Source organism: Stegodyphus dumicola, chromosome 5 (assembly GCF_044657685.1).
Source record: "Stegodyphus dumicola isolate Sdum_Otavi_A_Nest chromosome 5, ASM4465768v1".
Classification (NCBI taxonomy): Eukaryota; Metazoa; Arthropoda; class Arachnida; order Araneae; family Eresidae; genus Stegodyphus; species Stegodyphus dumicola.
The window spans coordinates 208,034,978-208,061,548 of record NC_140772.1 but is presented as its reverse complement, the minus strand read 5'-3'; the positions used below and the strand labels follow the sequence as shown (position 1 = coordinate 208,061,548).

Here is a 26,571-nt window from a genome sequence, read left to right as displayed (position 1 = left end):
TTTGTACTATGTTTGAATTTAGTCAATATTTGAGACCAACTAATAGGATAAAAAGTCCTCTTACGTTATAGTTTTTGACGCAGCATCAGATGGCCATTTTAGTTTCAATGCTAGTGATCTTCTTCATACCACTACATTTATTTCACATATTTTTAACAGCAGATTTATAAAATTTTAAAAACGAATATACCAGTTAATAAAATAATGTTTACTGTTATCTGGGATCCTCTATGCTTTGATTACAAATTTAAATTATGAAATTGAAAATTAATTACCTAAATGAATGTCTGATATTAATTTAGAAGTCAAACAACAAAAACCAGCATTATATTTAAAATTTAAATTTAAAGTTTTAATTTGAAATGTAATGTTGATTTTTGTTGTTTGACTTCTAAATTAATACTTGTTCGGTATGTTATTATATCTTAATCTTGAATGTCTTGTACTTCATAACAAGTTTAAATATAATTTCAAATTTTCAACAACACCATTCTGGATAAGAAAATTTTATTTCTGCTGTTTTCTTCAATTAGACACTACAAATGTCAAATCAAATAATATTATAAAAGACTTCACACACACAATAATAAAAATAACTAAACTTCACGAATAATAAATGATTTCCAATTCTTTCTGCATTTATACATGCACAAGGAAGGAATACACTATGCACAGAGCTAAAATATATATAAAGAACAAATATTCTGAGTATTCAGCATTACTCAAAAGTGAAATCTTATCACCACTGTCTTGAAGCAAGTTTCCTAACTTAATTTAAAAGAAAAGTAGCTTATACGAATTTTTAAGAGAAGCTGCACACTCAGAAGAGTAATGTTAATATTCTTAAAACAGAACTGCATATCCATCCTTTTGATATATATGAAAATATCAAAGAAAGAATATCTTCTATCATCAAAAATATTAAACAAGGTCTTTTTCATTATTATGCAAAAAATAATAATTGCATTGCAAATTTATATCCTTGTGTATTAAAACTTTTTACATAACAATTTGACTAGAAGGTACAGAACATATACAGATTATAATTTCAAAGTTTACTTCATACAAAGGTGCATTTTTATGCATGAAAATGAGTTCAAATTTTTAAAACTTAAATTTTTAATAACTTCCAGAATTTCTTAAATTTTAAAAATATTAAACAAGGTCTTTTTCATTATTATGCAAAAAATAATAATTGCATTGCAAATTTATATCCTTGTGTATTAAAACTTTTTACATAACAATTTGACTAGAAGGTACAGAACATATACAGATTATAAGTTCAAAATTTACTTCATACAAAGGTGCATTTTTATGCATGAAAATGAGTTCAAATTTTTAAAAACTTAAATTTTTAATAACTTCCAGAATTTCTTAAATTTTAAAAATATTAAACAAGGTCTTTTTCATTATTATGCAAAAAATAATAATTGCGTTGCAAATTTATATCCTTGTGTATTAAAACTTTGTACATAACAATATCCTTGTGTATTAAAACTTTTTACATAACAATTTGACTAGAAGGTACAGAACATATACAGATTATAATTTCAAAATTTACTTCATACAAAGGTGCATTTTTATGCATGAAAATGAGTTCAAATTTTTAAAACTTAAATTTTTAATAACTTCTAGAATTTCTTAAATTTTAAAATCAAATTAAAAATAAAGTTATGTAAATGACCAAAAGTGTCTTAAGATAATCAAATTCCTTAATTTTTTTTATTTGATATATGTCCACATACACACATAAAATAAATTTGTACCATAAAAAGGGCAAAAAAAGTGGGGTACTTTTTTTTTACATAGTATACATAAACATTCACATTTTCAATAAATGATGATGAGAATGAAAAATGATTGATAAAAATATGTGAGCATCAAAATCCTGCTTGAATATCATTAAAGCATTTAAATTAATTCTATAATACACAAGACTTGAATATGACCATTTTGCTTCAGATATCTGTAACAGAATGCCGATAGAACTACATTAATAAGTTGTCTTTAAAACATTGCACATGTTCTTTTTTTTTTTTTTTTTTTTCTTTTGCAAAAAATGCATTTTTTTTTCCATTTCTAAACTCACAAACTTTATAAAATAGATAAATATACTTAAACTTTGAGATTTAGTTCTATTAAGCATAACTAATCTTTAGAGAGCATACACAGTCTTACGTTATGTGCAGCTGAATGTCTTTAGCTTAAATGGCATTCCTGTTAATAAACTAAAACCCAGGAGAATGTCTTCACAAAGCAGGGTAGGCAAATTTCTTCCATAGCAAAAAAATTGTGTGAAAGAACTGTTTCTTTCACCCAAAGTAGAAGAAATGGAAGAAACTAATTTTTGAACTTATTTACATTATTATATCCATTTCCATTTCTAAACTCACAAACTTTATAAAATAGATAAATATACTTAAACTTTGAGATTTAGTTCTATTAAGCATAACTAATCTTTAGAGAGCATACACAGTCTTACGTTATGTGCAGCTGAATGTCTTTAGCTTAAATGGCATTCCTGTTAATAAACTAAAACCCAGGAGAATGTCTTCACAAAGCAGGGTAGGCAAATTTCTTCCATAGCAAAAAAATTGTGTGAAAGAACTGTTTCTTTCACCCAAGTAGAAGAAATGGAAGAAACTAATTTTTGAACTTATTTACATTATTATATCCCTATTGCATTCATAAGTAGCACTATTATATTACTAACCAAAATATTTTCATTTTATAAATAATTTTACTACTCCCATTTGTACCTTTACAATAACCTTTTCTTCGTAATATATATATGAATGTACTTTTGTGTACTCGCTATGAGATTTACTTTCACATTTGTAAATTTAGACAGATTCTAAAACTGAATTTCAATTTATATCAATGACATAGTTTAAAAAAAAAAAAAAAAAAACAGAAATCTTATGCATAGGAATATAACTGAATTATTCAGTTTAAACTAAAAAATATATATAAGGAAATTAGAACAGAGAATTGAGACTAATAAATTTTCGAAGACAATTCGTCTATTTAATTAAAATTTGTAACGCAAAAGTTTCAATTGTCTGTTTCGGCGAAACATGTAATACAGTTAGCTTGATTCGAAGTTCAGCTAGAAATTTCCCTTGAAAAGCCAGGTTGAACTTCGGGTTAAGCTAATTTACCATTTTCCGCTTTGTATTTTTATATGTTTATGTTTGTTTTATGTTCTACTTGTACCAGGCATTGGTTTTTCTATGTTTTAACTTTCCACTTGTCACATCGATTGGAATTTACTGTATTTCTTGCCGTTACCTAGTTTCCAAAGATTAGTATTTTACTGTGTTTAATTTAACATGTAGCATAATTTTTCACCTTTCAATGACATTGTTTTTTAAAGAAATGTGTTGAACTTTTCTTGGAGCCACAGCTCCTGGTAACTTTTTGGCGAGCCTTCTACAATTACTCATACCTTTAATTTTGCAGCATATTGCACAAAAAAATTATTTAGACCAAATTGGCCTTACGGTATTGTACTAACTACCTTGCTTGTTAATTATATATATATATATATATATGTATGTATATATTAAGATTATGTCTGTAATTAAAAATTCTTCAGAGAAAGTTACATTTAAAAAATGTTCATCGTATGTTCACTAAAAATGAATTTTTTTTTGTGCCTGTGTGTAATATTCAGTATTTAGCAATTAATGAATTTGAAACTCTTTAGTTCAGAGTTATGCTTACATTCTGGTGTATTATGAACTTAGCATACACTGCCTACAATATTATTAAATAGATTTCCACATCTAAAACATGATTGCAACATGTCATTTCACTAACAGAAATGCACATTATGTTTTTAACCGAGAAATGAAAGCATCAGTAAATACACTTCTAAAGAGGAATGATAAATTGATTAATTAAGGCAAACCGTGAAAGAACCATCGTATTTACGATGCAAACATTTCTGAAAATGGGCTGAACTAGCCAAGAAACTCTACAAAATACAAAAGATCAACAGCTTTTCTCAGGTTTGCTTTGAGCCTTCCTCATTAAGGATTCTTCGGGGGGGGGGGGGAAAAAGGAATTGTTTTTCTTCATTTAAACTTATTTCCTCGAATTTCATTAGAGATATATTTCTCATTGAATCAATTCAGTTCTCAATTCGTGGCACAGCCAAAATATAGATTTAAAATACCAAATACTGATAAAAAAAAATTTCAATTAAAATTAGAGTTTTGAAGTCAAAACAAGTAATTCAGCTAATGACAAAGTTTTACATTGATATGACACCAATCAACTAACGAACGACAAAATCTGTAGTATAGTTACAAATCTGTAAAATATCACTACTGATGGTGAAGAAAGTGACAGAGAGGTTGCTGAGAAGGAAAAAATTTTGATTGACAATTAGTGGGAATTCTCAATGCGGCAATTACAAAACTTGAACAATGGAACTTTGTTATTACCACCAACAGATTGATTATTCAACCAGAAATTATGTTTTTCTATAGAATTAAACACAGAATACTAGTACAAAAATGAGGCACATGAAATAACTTACATTAAATAAATGTTCAATAAAACAAACAAATAAATATTGAGCCCCCCCTTTTTGGTAAATTTTCATTTCTTTCATAATAAATGCTTCATTTAGTTGAAAGGTGCTTTTTATCTGAGGGACTATTAGTTTTCATTTTGCAATTTTGCATCAAATCACTCTGAATGTTCGTTTGCCTTCTCAAACTGTTGCCACCAAATATTATCGCCTTATTTTATATTTGAAGACATTAAATAATAAAGAATCTGCGTAAATGTATGTATGTTTCTCGCATTGTGATAAAACAGCAGTACCTAGAGCCATCAAATTTTGAATGACGTAATCCTACTGCGAATATGGGCCTCTGAAAAGCCAAATTTGAAATCCGTTTTATTATCGATTTCATATTTTGTAAAACTTTAACGAATTTTTGATTAACAAACTCAAGGATTTCAAAGCGAGCAATGGCAATGTTGTTCAGAAAAAACATTTTTATCTTCAGGGTGCGAGACTGTGTATTGGAAATTCTAAAGATATGCTCAATTTAAAATTATTTTGTGATATTAGGTCTTGAACTGAATTTTATAGTTTAAGTGTGAAGAACATCATATTTAATAAATAAAGGTAACACACAAAATGTTAAAAAAAACGGCCCCTTTGGATGTTATTTAAAATCTGAAACGTTTTGGAAATTTTTTTATTTCATATTTTTAATTTTATAATTTCTACATGTCACCTTACTAGATTTAAACTCATAATCTAATATCTGGAAAAATCTCCAACTCCGGAATTGCGAAAATCCCGATGAGTCTGGATTTTCCCGATGACTTTGTACTATGTTTGAATTTAGTCAATATTTGAGACCAACTAATAGGATAAAATGTCCTCTTACGTTATAGTTTTTGACGCAGCATCAGATGGCCATTTTAGTTTCAATGCTAGTGATCTTCTTCATACCACTACATTTATTTCACATATTTTTAACAGCAGATTTATAAAATTTTAAAAACGAATATACCAGTTAATAAAATAATGTTTACTGTTATCTGGGATCCTCTATGCTTTGATTACAAATTTAAATTATGAAAATTGAAAATTAATTACCTAAATGAATGTCTGATATTAATTTAGAAGTCAAACAACAAAAACCAGCATTATATTTAAAATTTAAATTTAAAGTTTTAATTTGAAATGTAATGTTGATTTTTGTTGTTTGACTTCTAAATTAATACTTGTTCGGTATGTTATTATATCTTAATCTTGAATGTCTTGTACTTCATAACAAGTTTAAATATAATTTCAAATTTTCAACAACACCATTCTGGATAAGAAAATTTTATTTCTGCTGTTTTCTTCAATTAGACACTACAAATGTCAAATCAAATAATATTATAAAAGACTTCACACACACAATAATAAAAATAACTAAACTTCACGAATAATAAATGATTTCCAATTCTTTCTGCATTTATACATGCACAAGGAAGGAATACACTATGCACAGAGCTAAAATATATATAAAGAACAAATATTCTGAGTATTCAGCATTACTCAAAAGTGAAATCTTATCACCACTGTCTTGAAGAAAGTTTCCTAACTTAATTTAAAAGAAAAGTAGCTTATACGAATTTTTAAGAGAAGCTGCACACTCAGAATAGTAATGTTAATATTCTTAAAACAGAACTGCATATCCATCCTTTTGATATATATGAAAATATCAAAGAAAGAATATCTTCTATCATCAAAAATATTAAACAAGGTCTTTTTCATTATTATGCAAAAAATAATAATTGCATTGCAAATTTATATCCTTGTGTATTAAAACTTTTTACATAACAATTTGACTAGAAGGTACAGAACATATACAGATTATAATTTCAAAGTTTACTTCATACAAAGGTGCATTTTTATGCATGAAAATGAGTTCAAATTTTTAAAACTTAAATTTTTAATAACTTCCAGAATTTCTTAAATTTTAAAAATATTAAACAAGGTCTTTTTCATTATTATGCAAAAAATAATAATTGCATTGCAAATTTATATCCTTGTGTATTAAAACTTTTTACATAACAATTTGACTAGAAGGTACAGAACATATACAGATTATAAGTTCAAAATTTACTTCATACAAAGGTGCATTTTTATGCATGAAAATGAGTTCAAATTTTTAAAACTTAAATTTTTAATAACTTCCAGAATTTCTTAAATTTTAAAATCAAATTAAAAATAAAGTTATGTAAATGACCAAAAGTGTCTTAAGATAATCAAATTCCTTAATTTTTTTTATTTGATATATGTCCACATACACACATAAAATAAATTTGTACCATAAAAAGGGCAAAAAAAGTGGGGAATTTTTTTTTTACATAGTATACATAAACATTCACATTTTCAATAAATGATGATGAGAATGAAAAATGATTGATAAAAATACGTGAGCATCAAAATCCTGCTTGAATATCATTAAAGCATTTAAATTAATTCTATAATACACAAGAGTTGAATATGACCATTTTGCTTCAGATATCTCTAACAGAATGCCGATAGAACTACATTAATAAGTTGTCTTTAAAACATTGCACATGTTCTTTTTTTTTTTTTTTTTTTTTTTTTTTTTTTTCTTTTGCAAAAAATGCATTTTTTTTTCCATTTCTAAACTCACAAACTTTATAAAATAGATAAATATACTTAAACTTTGAGATTTAGTTCTATTAAGCATAACTAATCTTTAGAGAGCATACACAGTCTTACGTTATGTGCAGCTGAATGTCTTTAGCTTAAATGGCATTCCTGTTAATAAACTAAAACCCAGGAGAATGTCTTCACAAAGCAGGGTAGGCAAATTTCTTCCATAGCAAAAAAATTGTGTGAAACTGTTTCTTTCACCCAAGTAGAAGAAATGGAAGAAACTAATTTTTGAACTTATTTACATTATTATATCCCTATTGCATTCATAAGTAGCACTATTATATTACTAACCAAAATATTTTCATTTTATAAATAATTTTACTACTCCCATTTGTACCTTTACAATAACCTTTTCTTCGTAATATATATATGAATGTACTTTTGTGTACTCGCTATGAGATTTACTTTCACATTTGTAAATTTAGACAGATTCTAAAACTGAATTTCAATTTATATCAATGACATAGTTTAAAAAAAAAAAAAAAAAAACAGAAATCTTATGCATAGGAATATAACTGAATTATTCAGTTTAAACTAAAAAATATATATAAGGAAATTAGAACAGAGAATTGAGACTAATAAATTTTCGAAGACAATTCGTCTATTTAATTAAAATTTGTAATGCAAAAGTTTCAATTGTCTGTTTCGGCGAAACATGTAATACAGTTAGCTTGATTCGAAGTTCAGCTAGAAATTTCCCTTGAAAAGCCAGGTTGAACTTCGGGTTAAGCTAATTTACCATTTTCCGCTTTGTATTTTTATATGTTTATGTTTGTTTTATGTTTTACTTGTACCAGGCATTGGTTTTTCTATGTTTTAACTTTCCACTTGTCACATCGATTGGAATTTACTGTATTTCTTGCCGTTACCTAGTTTCCAAAGATTAGTATTTTACTGTGTTTAATTAACATGTAGCATAATTTTTCACCTTTCAATGACATTGTTTTTTAAAGAAATGTGTTGAACTTTTCTTGGAGCCACAGCTCCTGGTAACTTTTTGGCGAGCCTTCTACAATTACTCATACCTTTAATTTTGCAGCATATTGCACAAAAAAATTATTTAGACCAAATTGGCCTTACGGTATTCTACTAACTACCTTGCTTGTTAATTATATATATATATATATATATATGTATATATTAAGATTATGTCTGTAATTAAAAATTCTTCAGAGAAAGTTACATTTAAAAAATGTTCATCGTATGTTCACTAAAAATGAATTTTTTTTTGTGCCTGTGTGTAATATTCAGTATTTAGCAATTAATGAATTTGAAACTCTTTAGTTCAGAGTTATGCTTACATTCTGGTGTATTATGAACTTAGCATACACTGCCTACAATATTATTAAATAGATTTCCACATCTAAAACATGATTGCAACATGTCATTTCACTAACAGAAATGCACATTATGTTTTTAACCGAGAAATGAAAGCATCAGTAAATACACTTCTAAAGAGGAATGATAAATTGATTAATTAAGGCAAACCGTGAAAGAACCATCGTATTTACGATGCAAACATTTCTGAAAATGGGCTGAACTAGCCAAGAAACTCTACAAAATACAAAAGATCAACAGCTTTTCTCAGGTTTGCTTTGAGTCTTCCTCATTAAGGATTCTTCGGGGGGGGGGAAAGGAATTGTTTTTCTTCATTTAAACTTATTTCCTCGAATTTCATTAGAGATATATTTCTCATTGAATCAATTCAGTTCTCAATTCGTGGCACAGCCAAAATATAGATTTAAAATACCAAATACTGATAAAAAAAAATTTCAATTAAAATTAGAGTTTTGAAGTCAAAACAAGTAATTCAGCTAATGACAAAGTTTTACATTGATATGACACCAATCAACTAACGAACGACAAAATCTGTAGTATAGTTACAAATCTGTAAAATATCACTACTGATGGTGAAGAAAGTGACAGAGAGGTTGCTGAGAAGGAAAAAATTTTGATTGACAATTAGTGGGAATTCTCAATGCGGCAATTACAAAACTTGAACAATGGAACTTTGTTATTACCACCAACAGATTGATTATTCAACCAGAAATTATGTTTTTCTATAGAATTAAACACAGAATACTAGTACAAAAATGAGGCACATGAAATAACTTACATTAAATAAATGTTCAATAAAACAAACAAATAAATATTGAGCCCCCCCTTTTTGGTAAATTTTCATTTCTTTCATAATAAATGCTTCATTTAGTTGAAAGGTGCTTTTTATCTGAGGGACTATTAGTTTTCATTTTGCAATTTTGCATCAAATCACTCTGAATGTTCGTTTGCCTTCTCAAACTGTTGCCACCAAATATTATCGCCTTATTTTATATTTGAAGACATTAAATAATAAAGAATCTGCGTAAATGTATGTATGTTTCTCGCATTGTGATAAAACAGCAGTACCTAGAGCCATCAAATTTTGAATGACGTAATCCTACTGCGAATATGGGCCTCTGAAAAGCCAAATTTGAAATCCGTTTTATTATCGATTTCATATTTTGTAAAACTTTAACGAATTTTTGATTAACAAACTCAAGGATTTCAAAGCGAGCAATGGCAATGTTGTTCAGAAAAAACATTTTTATCTTCAGGGTGCGAGACTGTGTATTGGAAATTCTAAAGATATGCTCAATTTAAAATTATTTTGTGATATTAGGTCTTGAACTGAATTTTATAGTTTAAGTGTGAAGAACATCATATTTAATAAATAAAGGTAACACACAAAATGTTAAAAAAAACGGCCCCTTTGGATGTTATTTAAAATCTGAAACGTTTTGGAAATTTTTTTATTTCATATTTTTAATTTTATAATTTCTACATGTCACCTTACTAGATTTAAACTCATAATCTAATATCTGGAAAAATCTCCAACTCCGGAATTGCGAAAATCCCGATGAGTCTGGATTTTCCCGATGACTTTGTACTATGTTTGAATTTAGTCAATATTTGAGACCAACTAATAGGATAAAATGTCCTCTTACGTTATAGTTTTTGACGCAGCATCAGATGGCCATTTTAGTTTCAATGCTAGTGATCTTCTTCATACCACTACATTTATTTCACATATTTTTAACAGCAGATTTATAAAATTTTAAAAACGAATATACCAGTTAATAAAATAATGTTTACTGTTATCTGGGATCCTCTATGCTTTGATTACAAATTTAAATTATGAAAATTGAAAATTAATTACCTAAATGAATGTCTGATATTAATTTAGAAGTCAAACAACAAAAACCAGCATTATATTTAAAATTTAAATTTAAAGTTTTAATTTGAAATGTAATGTTGATTTTTGTTGTTTGACTTCTAAATTAATACTTGTTCGGTATGTTATTATATCTTAATCTTGAATGTCTTGTACTTCATAACAAGTTTAAATATAATTTCAAATTTTCAACAACACCATTCTGGATAAGAAAATTTTATTTCTGCTGTTTTCTTCAATTAGACACTACAAATGTCAAATCAAATAATATTATAAAAGACTTCACACACACAATAATAAAAATAACTAAACTTCACGAATAATAAATGATTTCCAATTCTTTCTGCATTTATACATGCACAAGGAAGGAATACACTATGCACAGAGCTAAAATATATATAAAGAACAAATATTCTGAGTATTCAGCATTACTCAAAAGTGAAATCTTATCACCACTGTCTTGAAGAAAGTTTCCTAACTTAATTTAAAAGAAAAGTAGCTTATACGAATTTTTAAGAGAAGCTGCACACTCAGAATAGTAATGTTAATATTCTTAAAACAGAACTGCATATCCATCCTTTTGATATATATGAAAATATCAAAGAAAGAATATCTTCTATCATCAAAAATATTAAACAAGGTCTTTTTCATTATTATGCAAAAAATAATAATTGCATTGCAAATTTATATCCTTGTGTATTAAAACTTTTTACATAACAATTTGACTAGAAGGTACAGAACATATACAGATTATAATTTCAAAGTTTACTTCATACAAAGGTGCATTTTTATGCATGAAAATGAGTTCAAATTTTTAAAACTTAAATTTTTAATAACTTCCAGAATTTCTTAAATTTTAAAAATATTAAACAAGGTCTTTTTCATTATTATGCAAAAAATAATAATTGCATTGCAAATTTATATCCTTGTGTATTAAAACTTTTTACATAACAATTTGACTAGAAGGTACAGAACATATACAGATTATAAGTTCAAAATTTACTTCATACAAAGGTGCATTTTTATGCATGAAAATGAGTTCAAATTTTTAAAACTTAAATTTTTAATAACTTCCAGAATTTCTTAAATTTTAAAATCAAATTAAAAATAAAGTTATGTAAATGACCAAAAGTGTCTTAAGATAATCAAATTCCTTAATTTTTTTTATTTGATATATGTCCACATACACACATAAAATAAATTTGTACCATAAAAAGGGCAAAAAAAGTGGGGAATTTTTTTTTTACATAGTATACATAAACATTCACATTTTCAATAAATGATGATGAGAATGAAAAATGATTGATAAAAATACGTGAGCATCAAAATCCTGCTTGAATATCATTAAAGCATTTAAATTAATTCTATAATACACAAGAGTTGAATATGACCATTTTGCTTCAGATATCTCTAACAGAATGCCGATAGAACTACATTAATAAGTTGTCTTTAAAACATCGCACATGTTCTTTTTTTTTTTTTTTTTTTCTTTTGCAAAAAATGCATTTTTTTTTCCATTTCTAAACTCACAAACTTTATAAAATAGATAAATATACTTAAACTTTGAGATTTAGTTCTATTAAGCATAACTAATCTTTAGAGAGCATACACAGTCTTACGTTATGTGCAGCTGAATGTCTTTAGCTTAAATGGCATTCCTGTTAATAAACTAAAACCCAGGAGAATGTCTTCACAAAGCAGGGTAGGCAAATTTCTTCCATAGCAAAAAAATTGTGTGAAACTGTTTCTTTCACCCAAGTAGAAGAAATGGAAGAAACTAATTTTTGAACTTATTTACATTATTATATCCCTATTGCATTCATAAGTAGCACTATTATATTACTAACCAAAATATTTTCATTTTATAAATAATTTTACTACTCCCATTTGTACCTTTACAATAACCTTTTCTTCGTAATATATATATGAATGTACTTTTGTGTACTCGCTATGAGATTTACTTTCACATTTGTAAATTTAGACAGATTCTAAAACTGAATTTCAATTTATATCAATGACATAGTTTAAAAAAAAAAAAAAAAAACAGAAATCTTATGCATAGGAATATAACTGAATTATTCAGTTTAAACTAAAAAATATATATAAGGAAATTAGAACAGAGAATTGAGACTAATAAATTTTCGAAGACAATTCGTCTATTTAATTAAAATTTGTAATGCAAAAGTTTCAATTGTCTGTTTCGGCGAAACATGTAATACAGTTAGCTTGATTCGAAGTTCAGCTAGAAATTTCCCTTGAAAAGCCAGGTTGAACTTCGGGTTAAGCTAATTTACCATTTTCCGCTTTGTATTTTTATATGTTTATGTTTGTTTTATGTTCTACTTGTACCAGGCATTGGTTTTTCTATGTTTTAACTTTCCACTTGTCACATCGATTGGAATTTACTGTATTTCTTGCCGTTACCTAGTTTCCAAAGATTAGTATTTTACTGTGTTTAATTTAACATGTAGCATAATTTTTCACCTTTCAATGACATTGTTTTTTAAAGAAATGTGTTGAACTTTTCTTGGAGCCACAGCTCCTGGTAACTTTTTGGCGAGCCTTCTACAATTACTCATACCTTTAATTTTGCAGCATATTGCACAAAAAAATTATTTAGACCAAATTGGCCTTACAGTATTGTACTAACTACCTTGCTTGTTAATTATATATATATATATATATGTATATATTAAGATTATGTCTGTAATTAAAAATTCTTCAGAGAAAGTTACATTTAAAAAATGTTCATCGTATGTTCACTAAAAATGAATTTTTTTTTGTGCCTGTGTGTAATATTCAGTATTTAGCAATTAATGAATTTGAAACTCTTTAGTTCAGAGTTATGCTTACATTCTGGTGTATTATGAACCTAGCATACACTGCCTACAATATTATTAAATAGATTTCCACATCTAAAACATGATTGCAACATGTCATTTCACTAACAGAAATGCACATTATGTTTTTAACCGAGAAATGAAAGCATCAGTAAATACACTTCTAAAGAGGAATGATAAATTGATTAATTAAGGCAAACCGTGAAAGAACCATCGTATTTACGATGCAAACATTTCTGAAAATGGGCTGAACTAGCCAAGAAACTCTACAAAATACAAAAGATCAACAGCTTTTCTCAGGTTTGCTTTGAGCCTTCCTCATTAAGGATTCTTCGGGGGGGGGGGGGAAGGAATTGTTTTTCTTCATTTAAACTTATTTCCTCGAATTTCATTAGAGATATATTTCTCATTGAATCAATTCAGTTCTCAATTCGTGGCACAGCCAAAATATAGATTTAAAATACCAAATACTGATAAAAAAAAATTTCAATTAAAATTAGAGTTTTGAAGTCAAAACAAGTAATTCAGCTAATGACAAAGTTTTACATTGATATGACACCAATCAACTAACGAACGACAAAATCTGTAGTATAGTTACAAATCTGTAAAATATCACTACTGATGGTGAAGAAAGTGACAGAGAGGTTGCTGAGAAGGAAAAAATTTTGATTGACAATTAGTGGGAATTCTCAATGCGGCAATTACAAAACTTGAACAATGGAACTTTGTTATTACCACCAACAGATTGATTATTCAACCAGAAATTATGTTTTTCTATAGAATTAAACACAGAATACTAGTACAAAAATGAGGCACATGAAATAACTTACATTAAATAAATGTTCAATAAAACAAACAAATAAATATTGAGCCCCCCCTTTTTGGTAAATTTTCATTTCTTTCATAATAAATGCTTCATTTAGTTGAAAGGTGCTTTTTATCTGAGGGACTATTAGTTTTCATTTTGCAATTTTGCATCAAATCACTCTGAATGTTCGTTTGCCTTCTCAAACTGTTGCCACCAAATATTATCGCCCTATTTTATATTTGAAGACATTAAATAATAAAGAATCTGCGTAAATGTATGTATGTTTCTCGCATTGTGATAAAACAGCAGTACCTAGAGCCATCAAATTTTGAATGACGTAATCCTACTGCGAATATGGGCATCTGAAAAGCCAAATTTGAAATCCGTTTTATTATCAATTTCATATTTTGTAAAACTTTAACGAATTTTTGATTAACAAACTCAAGGATTTCAAAGCGAGCAATGGCAATGTTGTTCAGAAAAAACATTTTTATCTTCAGGGTGCGAGACTGTGTATTGGAAATTCTAAAGATATGCTCAATTTAAAATTATTTTGTGATATTGGTCTTGAACTGAATTTTATAGTTTAAGTGTGAAGAACATCATATTTAATAAATAAAGGTAACACACAAAATGTTAAAAAAAAAGGCCCCTTTGGATGTTATTTAAAATCTGAAACGTTTTGGAAATTTTTTTATTTCATATTTTTAATTTTATAATTTCTACATGTCACCTTACTAGATTTAAACTCATAATCTAATATCTGGAAAAATCTCCAACTCCGGAATTGCGAAAATCGCGATGAGTCTGGATTTTCCCGATGACTTTGTACTATGTTTGAATTTAGTCAATATTTGAGACCAACTAATAGGATAAAATGTCCTCTTACGTTATAGTTTTTGACGCAGCATCAGATGGCCATTTTAGTTTCAATGCTAGTGATCTTCTTCATACCACTACATTTATTTCACATATTTTTAACAGCAGATTTATAAAATTTTAAAAACGAATATACCAGTTAATAAAATAATGTTTACTGTTATCTGGGATCCTCTATGCTTTGATTACAAATTTAAATTATGAAAACTGAAAATTAATTACCTAAATGAATGTCTGATATTAATTTAGAAGTCAAACAACAAAAACCAGCATTATATTTAAAATTTAAATTTAAAGTTTTAATTTGAAATGAAATGTTGATTTTTGTTGTTTGACTTCTAAATTAATACTTGTTCGGTATGTTATTATATCTTAATCTTGAATGTCTTGTACTTCATAACAAGTTTAAATATAATTTCAAATTTTCAACAACACCATTCTGGATAAGAAAATTTTATTTCTGCTGTTTTCTTCAATTAGACACTACAAATGTCAAATCAAATAATATTATAAAAGACTTCACACACACAATAATAAAAATAACTAAACTTCACGAATAATAAATGATTTCCAATTCTTTCTGCATTTATACATGCACAAGGAAGGAATACACTATGCACAGAGCTAAAATATATATAAAGAACAAATATTCTGAGTATTCAGCATTACTCAAAAGTGAAATCTTATCACCACTGTCTTGAAGCAAGTTTCCTAACTTAATTTAAAAGAAAAGTAGCTTATACGAATTTTTAAGAGAAGCTGCACACTCAGAATAGTAATGTTAATATTCTTAAAACAGAACTGCATATCCATCCTTTTGATATATATGAATATATCAAAGAAAGAATATCTTCTATCATCAAAAATATTAAACAAGGTCTTTTTCATTATTATGCAAAAAATAATAATTGCATTGCAAATTTATATCCTTGTGTATTAAAACTTTTTACATAACAATTTGACTAGAAGGTACAGAACATGTACAGATTATAATTTCAAAGTTTACTTCATACAAAGGTGCATTTTTATGCATGAAAATGAGTTCAAATTTTTAAAACTTAAATTTTTAATAACTTCCAGAATTTCTTAAATTTTAAAAATATTAAACAAGGTCTTTTTCATTATTATGCAAAAAATAATAATTGCATTGCAAATTTATATCCTTGTGTATTAAAACTTTTTACATAACAATTTGACTAGAAGGTACAGAACATATACAGATTATAAGTTCAAAATTTACTTCATACAAAGGTGCATTTTCATGCATGAAAATGAGTTCAAATTTTTAAAACTTAAATTTTTAATAACTTCCAGAATTTCTTAAATTTTAAAATCAAATTAAAAATAAAGTTATGTAAATGACCAAAAGTGTCTTAAGATAATCAAATTCCTTAATTTTTTTTATTTGATATATGTCCACATACACACATAAAATAAATTTGTACCATAAAAAGGGCAAAAAAAGTGGGGTACTTTTTTTTTACATAGTATACATAAACATTCACATTTTCAATAAATGATGATGAGAATGAAAAATGATTGATAAAAATATGTGAGCATCAAAATCCTGCTTGAATATCATTAAAGCATTTAAATTAATTCTATAATACACAAGAGTTGAATATGACCATTTTGCTTCAGATATCTGTAACAGAATGCCGATAGAACTACATTAATAAGTTGTCTTTAAAACATTGCACATGTTCTTTTTTTTTTTTTTTTTTCTTTTGCAAAAAATGCATTTTTTTTTTCCATTTCTAAACTCACAAACTTTATAAAATAGATAAATATACTTAAACTTTGAGATTTAGTTCTATTAAGCATAACTAATCTTTAGAGAGCATACACAGTCTTACGTTATGTGCAGCTGAATGTCTCTAGCTTAAATGGCATTCCTGTTAATAAACTAAAATCCAGGAGAATGTCTTCACAAAGCAGGGTAGGCAAATTTCTTCCATAGCAAAAAAATTGTGTGAAAGAACTGTTTCTTTCACTAAAGTAGAAGAAATGGAAGAAACTAATTTTTGAACTTATTTACATTATTATATCCCTATTGCATTCATAAGTAGCACTATTATATTACTAACCAAAATATTTTCATTTTATAAATAATTTTACAACTCCCATTTGTACCTTTACAATAACCTTTTCTTCGTAATATATATATGAATATACTTTTGTGTACTCGCTATGAGATTTACTTTCATATTTGTAAATTTAGACAGATTCTAAAACTGAATTTCAATTTATATCAATGACATAGTTTAAAAAAAAAAAAAAAAAAAAAAAAAAAACAGAAATCAGAACTGAAGTTTAAAAAGTTACAAAATTGAACATATACATAATCATAAAAACTATACAACAAAATTGGTGGATTCAAAACAAAAGAAAAATTGTTCCAATGCTGATGAACTAAATCTCAACTATATTACATAGTCAATGAGAACATTCCTTTCTATCATACAAGATTTAATGCATTGCTATTGGCATCAGAACAAAGTAAAATTTTTGAAGTTGTGTATTCTCAACAGGATTGATAAGTTTTTTTCATGGAGAAAACTGACTACAATTTAACTGTTAACTTATTTTATAGTAATATTATTATAGTTATATTTTATTAATACATAACATTACTATAAAACTAAACAATTTATATTTCAAATATATGTATGGAAGAAGAAAAGTAGCAAGTTAAAATGCTGTACATATTGGGACATGTTTAAAACACGGAAATGTTCCTAATAATATAATACTAATATTTAAATACAAATTTAAAGAAATAATAATTAATTTATAAAATCATACATTGTAATAATTATTTCCTTACTAGTGTAACATGAATGAGAGGGAATAATGAAAAATCAATGAAATGCCACTTCAATAAATAAATAAGAATTCTACCATACATTTCTTTGGATTTTTGGAGAAAATTAATCACTTTGCATTTTCCTGCAGCAATAATAAAAAATTTAGTAAATTATTATTAAGAAATGTGTCACCTTTAGCAGCCCCCCTTGAGTGCATCACTGTTAACTTCTTCCATTTCTTCCAGTGTCATGGAAAAAATTCAAGTCTGCCATAAAGTCTCAAAGTTTTTTTTTAAAAAGCATGCTAAAAGTTAACTGCAAGATAAAACTAATACTTCAGTCAATAATGTCAGATTTGTTTAATATCTACTCGGAATGGCATAAAAGCTAGAGCCATTCCAAAATTGTGATAATATTCCTGATGTACTCATAAAGTATTTTGAAAATAAAGACGGATATAAAACAACATTTGATATTGGCATACACACCTCTTCCAAATGTTAACATGACTTTTTTTTTTTTTTTTTTCCCTTCAGAAAAATGCAAAAATCAGGAACTGAAACAATTATTATAACCTTTTGACTTTGAAAGTCACATTTAAAGTGACTTAAGTTCATCCAAACTGCATATAAAAACTTTTACAATTTGTCCTGTAATTCCTCTATACTATATAGATTACTACAAACACCACATCTTAAGACAAAACATACAAGTTCAAATTTCAGATGAAAAAATAAAAGAAATCTTTCTTTTTTAAGCCACCAGTCTCTTATGGTAATGTTATTAAAAATAACCTATAAAGTTATGAAAATTTTTATGAAGTACTTTAAATGATAATTTAAAAAGCAAAGAAATACTTCTCATAAATATCTGAAGTGAAAAATCACTTTTTCTCTTCAAATGCACATGGAAACAACACAGATTTTTTATTCTGTACCATTTTACGTGAACCGTATTCAGTACTTATGTTTCATGTGATTTTATTTATTGAATGGTCACATATTGTACAATTCAATAAAAATTATACATGCAGAAGAAAATAGAGATTTAATTAACATATCCTGTTAACTTTTTGAAATTAATTTTTTTATCATTAAACAATTAAATTAAGAGAATCTCATTAAAATATTCTTAAACTCTGAGATTTCCACTGTTGCTATGGAACAAAAGCTTACTTTGGAAGTTAAGCATTAAATAATTAAAAAGTAAACATATACTGCAATAATTCAAAATTAATTAAGTTTCAGTTTTAAAGCAATATTTAAAAACTACATTTGAAACATAAACAAGCATAATTTTTTAATGCAGTTAGTTTCTTTTATAAAATCTTAAAAATTAATATTGTATTTTAATAGACAGATTATAAAGTAATAAAACTTTTTCTACTACTTCAGCATGCATTGAAACATCAAATCAGGACAAACTAAAAAATTAACTCTATTGAAACTTACAAGGGAAAACATATTATGTTTTCTTTAAACATATTTAAGGTTTAAAAATACATTCCTCACTGGGTATGACATAAGCATCATAACTGACAGTTCTTTTTAGCAGGAAAGTAATGAAAATTATTTTTTACTTTTAAAATTTGAGGAAGTCACTATAACATGTAACTTCAGAGATACAAAAAAGTTATTCTTTAAATGTAAAACTAGAAAAACAGAGAACTTTTTCCAGACAAACTAGAAACACACATGTATTTGTGAAGTCTTTCAAGTTGCTAAATAATTATATATATCATTTACAAAATTTTACTCCTATCATAATATAAAAAAACTGCAACAGGGAAGATCCAGAAAACTTTCAAATCTTATGAGCTATTGGATTTTGAAATAAAACTTATTTCAAATAATCACTTAAGATACTTACAATAAAATTTATACCATGATAAATAAATGCTTCTAGTTTCTTTGCAACAGTTACAAATTTAGCACTGCAAAGACCACTGTTTACAGAATTTCCAAAATTCAAAATAAAAGTTTTAATTAAAGATAATTAATTAAAGTATGATACGGTGCAAACAAAAAAGCAGACAATAGTATTTTAAGAAATAAAAATCAAATGAAACAGGGTATTGGAACAACTAAAATGTATGATTTTAGTTGAACATTCATGACAAATTTTAACCATTCTTTTTCAACTAAAAAGAAATAATACATTTTTAACAGCCAAGCACAGATCATAAAATTTTAATTTAACAACGGAAAAAATAAATACCAAATCTTTATACAAATTATTGGATGTTATAACTGTTGTACACACACCTGTTACTAAAAATTCTGGTCTACCAAACATACAACCAGAAATATTAAATGACTTGCACTGCTTGTCTTTTGAAGTTAAGCCATACTGAGAAAGATAATTTTTTTTATTTGAGTCGGTTACAGGAACTCCTGTTTAACAATATTTCAGAACCAAAATTTTCTTGAAGAATCTCAGGAATTTGGTATTCAAAATATTAAATCTCTTCAAATTTACAATGAATAACTCTGAAGACACTGATTAGGACTAGAAATGAACAGAAACAGATAGGAAAGAAATTGAAAGCAATCAAAATAACTATAGCAGAAGACTGCTAAGAGTTACTTTTCAGGGAAAAAGAAGTATGTTTGTTCCAGACTTCGGGATAAGATTTCCTGCTATCTTCAAAGACCCCTTCGGTTGAATAACTTCATTTAATTTCAAAACTGCAAAATAATTTTAAAACACTTGAGAGTATTAAAAATTTTTGCATCCCTCACAACTGTATTCAATTTGTACTAAAATTCTGGAAAGTACAACTTCACTTATAAGTGGAAAATTGTCTAGTAAATCCTTCCCTACCTTAACATTATAGCTTAAATATTAGTCTTTGATTTAAAAATGAATCATATGCAACTTTGGAATATTACTGTATTTACTCAAGGTAAATAATTTTTATCCAAAGACTCATCAACGTAAATGCTAAGTTTCTGGACTATGATGTTTGTTTAATCATCTATTTTTAAAATTAGCTTTCATACCAATATTAATTATAAAGTGCAACTAATAATTAAAGATAACAAAAAGCAAAACAGCAATAATAGCAAAACTGGTTGTAGATGATTATCTTCATTTCTGACAAATTCGCATCATGGGTTTTCTACACAGATGCATATTCTATTAATACATCAAAAATTCTTTGCATCAGCTTTTGGTTTCAATTTGATAAAATTTCATTAAACATATGAAACTTAAGCAAGAACATAATAAAACTGGTTGCAATAATGCCACAATTTTTTTTAACAGTTTCATTCATGATGAATAACATCAAGCAGCTTAGATCAGACACATTAATTCCAAAGAAAAACACTATGGCTATAAAAAATTATAACAATAACAATAAAAGTATAAATCAGTGATTTCTGTTGTCATGAACATTTTTCTGCACCATTTAGAATCCACCAAGCACCACGAGTTTGAGCTTGAGTTACTTGAACTGAAGCAAGCTACATAAAGCCACTTGGAGCTATCATTGGTTTGATTCAGAGGAACCCAAAACAACTATTTCATATGTTATTAGCAATTGAAAACATAATTAATTGCTAAAACAACATTTAATTTATTTCAAGTGATTCTATGGCAGTGAAACCAGAAGTAAATTTTTAATTAAAAATTTCACATACAAGTTAACAAATAGATGATTTGCAAGTTGCGATAAATTAAGAAGCACAGCTAAGCATTAAATGTTTATTTGCACATCTAAGTGCATAAGCTCTAAAGGTGCATTGTATGAAAAACATTAACAATTTTAAGGGAAAAAACAAAAAAAGATGAATCAGAAGCCATGAAAACTGATTAGCATTAATGATTTTATTACCACAGATTCTTTTCCTTAGTGTTTTCAAACTATTTATTTTTAGTCCAAAGGGGCAATTTGCACAGGAGGACTATTAATTTCATTTTGACATTCTGCACTGAAATGTCGGTTCACTTCTCAAATTGCTGCCACAAATATTATCACCTTGTATTATATTTAAAGAAATTAAATAATAAAGAATCTGCATAAATGTATGTATGTACATTTCTCGCAATGTGATAAAACAAAGGTACCTAGGGCCATCCAATTTTGAATAACATATGTTTCCACCCAAATATGGGCATCTTAAAAGTCCAAATTTGGAAGTTGGAATTTGTTTTATTATCTATTTCACATTTTGTAAAACTTCAATGAATTTTTGGTTAACAAACTCAATTATTTTAAAGTGAGCAATAGCAACACTGAATGAGGGGGGAATTATCTCCAGCGAGGGACAGCGTGTATCGGAAATTCTAAAGATACGCTCATTTAAAAATTATTTTGTGATATTCCTCTTGAATTGAATTTTATAGTTTAAATGCGAAGAACATGATATAACACACAAAACACTAAAAAAAAAAAAAAAAAATTACTTTGGACACAATGTAAATTTTGAAGGTTTTCAGATTTTTGTATTAAAATCAATATGTTTCATGTAAAAATCTGTAGCATATGTGAAAACCAGATTAAATTTATGAAGAAATAATGTTTAAGTGTGAAATTATTATAATCAATTAAAGAATATTAATGCTTAAAATAAAACTATTTTCAGCTAACCATGAATTAAAAATTTCGTGACCTAAAATGCTATTTACAAATAGCAGCTATGCTCTCTACCCCCCCAAAAAAAACTCCAATAAAAGACTAAGGATTTTATATAAAGAGATGTAAATTCTCATCAAATGCAAGTGAAAGTTTAATTACAATAACATTTAGATCTAGCAAAAATTTTTATTGAAGAGAAAAATCTATATAATTTATTTATTAACTTACTTTAAATTAGGAATTTTTATAGAAATATTCTGTTTCAACTACTTTGACCCATATATGTACCTGATAATTTTTATGTCCACGACTGGGGCTAACATACATACAATGATTTAAAATACCAATTCAGAAAGCTATATGTCTATTGTGTGTGTATATAATGTAATTTTTAGCTGTTTACTTTTGAGTTTACTTATGGTAAATATTGATGGTGAAATTTACATTTTTTTAACTTAATAAAAATTTTTTTAGGTTAAAATAGTAAATAGCAATGTTAACATGTAAAATGTCACACAGACAGCATAGTGGTTAGTGGAGCCTATTGTGGTACCGGGTTAAAATTCTGGAGAAGGCATAGCTGTAACTGTCCATCCCATCATACAAGGTAACAGCATCTGCCTATCAGGATGCTTCCACAATAAAAATGGCCACCACTTCTGGCCTAGAAGCGGGCAATGCTGAATAGACAAGTGCCCATCATTAGATTAAGAAAAAGTAAAATTCTATACATCTGATTAATAAATGTTTGTAGATTATAAAACTTAAACTGCTTCTAATTAGAGCTTGGAAAGGTGTGCTCAAATTCAACAAAATCAAACTTCACATTTTAGAACAAGAAAACAAATTTGTGAAAATATTAATAATTAACACTGTGCATGTCATAATTTACTTCAGTAAAACTTTAATAATGCCTTATACTTTTCGATTTTCTTGGGACTTTTTTTTTTAACTTTTTGAAATAACTCTTACATTTCTGTAAATAACGCATTTTAAAAAATCAAATGCCTAGAGTGTACTTTACAGATATCTGCTATGTTAAAACTTGGGGAAAGAAACCCCATTTCTTAAGAAGCACCCCCCAAAAAGAGTTAATACAAAAGTATTATTATTATTGAAGAAATATGAGATTTATCAACATCCTACTTTTCAAGATTGAATTATCTTTCAGCTGGCTACATACAAATATATCCAGTTCTGAATATAAAAGCTGAATTACATAAAACACTTACTACATTTATGAAGAAAATGATAAAATGTTTCTAAATTGTGACTAAGAAAAGCAAATTTTTTTAAAAAAATTATACCATGTTTTATTTTTTGATGAAGTTCTTTTTAACAATTTAAATTAGTTTTGTGCAAAAATTTACTGAAAGTATGCAAATAACAGTTGCACATACAAAGGAAAATGTAAACAATAAAATTGGGTATTAATCTAAAACAAAGAGATTTTTGTCATCTAAAATATTAAACTTATTAACAATAAATAAATTCATACTCTTTCATATGGGAAATTTCTCCATAAAAAATATAATAAAGGTATAACCTTTGAACTTTTTCTAATATTTAACAATGAAATTATTACAAGAATTATAGATAAAATATGAAAGTTATTTTTCTTATTTTTTTATACAATTACATTCAAAAACTTCACGGAAAACAAAATCACATGACTTCAACCTAAAATTCACATTTAACAATTCTAGAGGAGATATTTTATGAGTTGTGTAGGGAATGTGAAATTCAAATTAACAAAAATGGGAAAATCCCTAATTTATGAAAATTATAACTCTAGCAATCATCCCTATATGAAACATTTTAAACATAAAATCATTTATAATTCCAGCATTAAAATAATAATAATAAAAAAAAGACGATTAAAAAATTTAGTGCAAAAAACAATTTCTAAAACCTGCAAAATGATTTTATATTCCATGTACTTTATACATGACGTTTTAAATACATAAAAAGAAACCTATAAAATTTTAAGTGAAAAAGGTTATCCAAGTAAACAGATATTTTACCAGAAAAAATTCTAGTACCTCACAAAGAAAATCCTTCAGATTTTTTTTTGAACTAATTCAGTCAACATATAGTTCATTAATTACAAATCTGACAAGAAAGTTTATCAATAAATTCAGTTCTACAGTTCTAACACTTTTTAAAGGAAATTAATATGAGCTAAGTCAACAATTAATGATGATTTGATTATTGAGAGCATGACAAACAAGATTCCTCCTGCCAAATCTGACATTCAAAAGTGTCTTCCAAAAAAAAAAATTTTCCTAATCAAATCAATCATTAATAACTTAGTAATGAAAAAAATACACTTTTTAAATACTCAAAAATTCAAAAGGAACAATAACCTGAATGCTCATTGCCACTAAACAAAGGTTAAAATTTTCCCTGATGTGTGTAAAAGAATTCAGTGGGTGATGGCTTTTAAGATTAAAAATTTTCTTAATAATTACATGTACATTAATTAAGAATGTCTTTCATCAGATCAATTAGCTCTGATATACATACAAATGATAAACTATAACAAGCTGATTGTAGATAATGCAAAAGGCTTGATTTAAAAAATGCTGATTTTTCTTAAAATTACTGTTAAAATAATTCTTCCCCCTAACTCATATGTAAATGAGTTGCATGTGTGAAACTGTATTTAAGACATATTTTATTCTCATTAAATTATGTTTAACAAACTGTATTTTCATCTCTATATAACAGAAAAGGTCATGCAAATCTTAAACATTAGGTATATGTGTACATTAAATAATACCATTAATAAATTTCAATGCTGAATAACAAAATAATTTTTTAGTTTGGCCTGGTAAGATGACACATACAAAAAAAAAAAAAAAAAAAAAAAAGATCATAAAAATTCAAGCATGTTCGGAAAAGTTCATCAGCAAACTAAACCAAACAGTACCTAATTAGCATTGTTGCATCTAAAATATACGCCTAAAGAACATTTTAACAACTGTATTTTTACTTGTTGTTCGTTCAGTTCAAGGTTTTAATAATTGTGTAAAGTACACATGTACAAATGTTTAAAAATGAATATGATAAAGAATGTTCAAAGTTATATGCGACATTTTTTTGTTGGTGGTTCAAGCCCATTGTCTTTTATATCCTTATTCAAATCAGAATCAGAATATGAAAAATCAGCAGCATCATTTGAAGCCTCACCACTGCTCAGGTTAGCAAAACTATCCACTGAATCCTCGTCTTGGGATGATCGCTTCTTGACACTTGCTTCTTTCTCTTTAGAGATATTTTCTTTCTTGTCCTCATCTTCATTACCCGGTGCCTCAGGGAGATCTTCAGGTGGAGGTAGGTTTGACAATATGGATGGTTCTAGCTCTCCGGCAACAAAATGAGCCCATAAAGCAAGCTCAATTTTATGAGGATTCCAATTCTGACTTGGATCTTCAATTAAATAAAGAGGAAAAAAGATAACTGACAGAACTACATATGAAAATCATTATAATTTTTTAATACAAATAAAAGGAAGACAACTTGCAGAAAAATACCTATTTTATCACTTTGCAAATTATAACTGTACATACAAACATCTGGCTCAGTGAAACAGTGTTCTGTGATAAAACTGGCAACAAATGAACTGACATGAAATTATTAAACCCTTAATCCATTCACATAATGGCACTACGTAATCCAACAATGAGTCCTATTTTATAATGAAGATGGCAAAAACACAATCTAACTAGTACCATGCGATCCTAAGATGCATTTTAATTTTTAATGCATAATTTTGTTGTTTGTAATTTTGTTTTGCTGGTTTCTTCTGCACTGCCTGCTTGCTGGAATGTAAGTATAAATGCCCAAAAACTTTTGACCAGTAAAACAAGTATTTGTTCAATCACCCACATTATCCTCTTCATCTACTGCCCTGCAATCATTTTATGTCTCTGCATTACTACTAAAAGGGACTTTTTTTTTATTTTGTTAACATTAAAAATTTAAAAATATACACCAGAATGCAAATCCCTTTGTTTTTTTAGACGTACTGGAAAGCTCTGCAGAAACCATTTCAGTCACTCCACTGATGCTAAAGGAATGTACTTCGAATCAATTGATTTTACTTTGTTTCATAATATTTCTATCATTATATATCATTATATACACTGCATATATTGATTTCCGTACTCTTTTAAACACTAAAGCGCTTGATCAAAGGCAACTATACTACATTTAGAGGACTGGAATTTAT

The 26,571-nt window shown here is 27.0% G+C and overlaps 1 protein-coding gene across 2 annotated transcripts in view; it reads right to left on the bottom strand.

Annotated features, from left to right (window-relative positions):
• Window positions 1-490: 490 nt before the first annotated feature.
• The window catches only part of LOC118198061 (uncharacterized), an 81,517-nt gene continuing 55,436 nt past the window's right edge, over window positions 491-26,571 (bottom strand). For both annotated transcript variants that reach the window (XM_085817597.1, XM_085817596.1), the window contains exon 5: window positions 491-25,769. In XM_085817597.1, coding sequence (XP_085673723.1) covers window positions 25,423-25,769 — 347 coding nt within the window. In that variant the 3' untranslated portion in view covers window positions 491-25,422. The remainder of the gene's footprint in view (window positions 25,770-26,571) is intronic.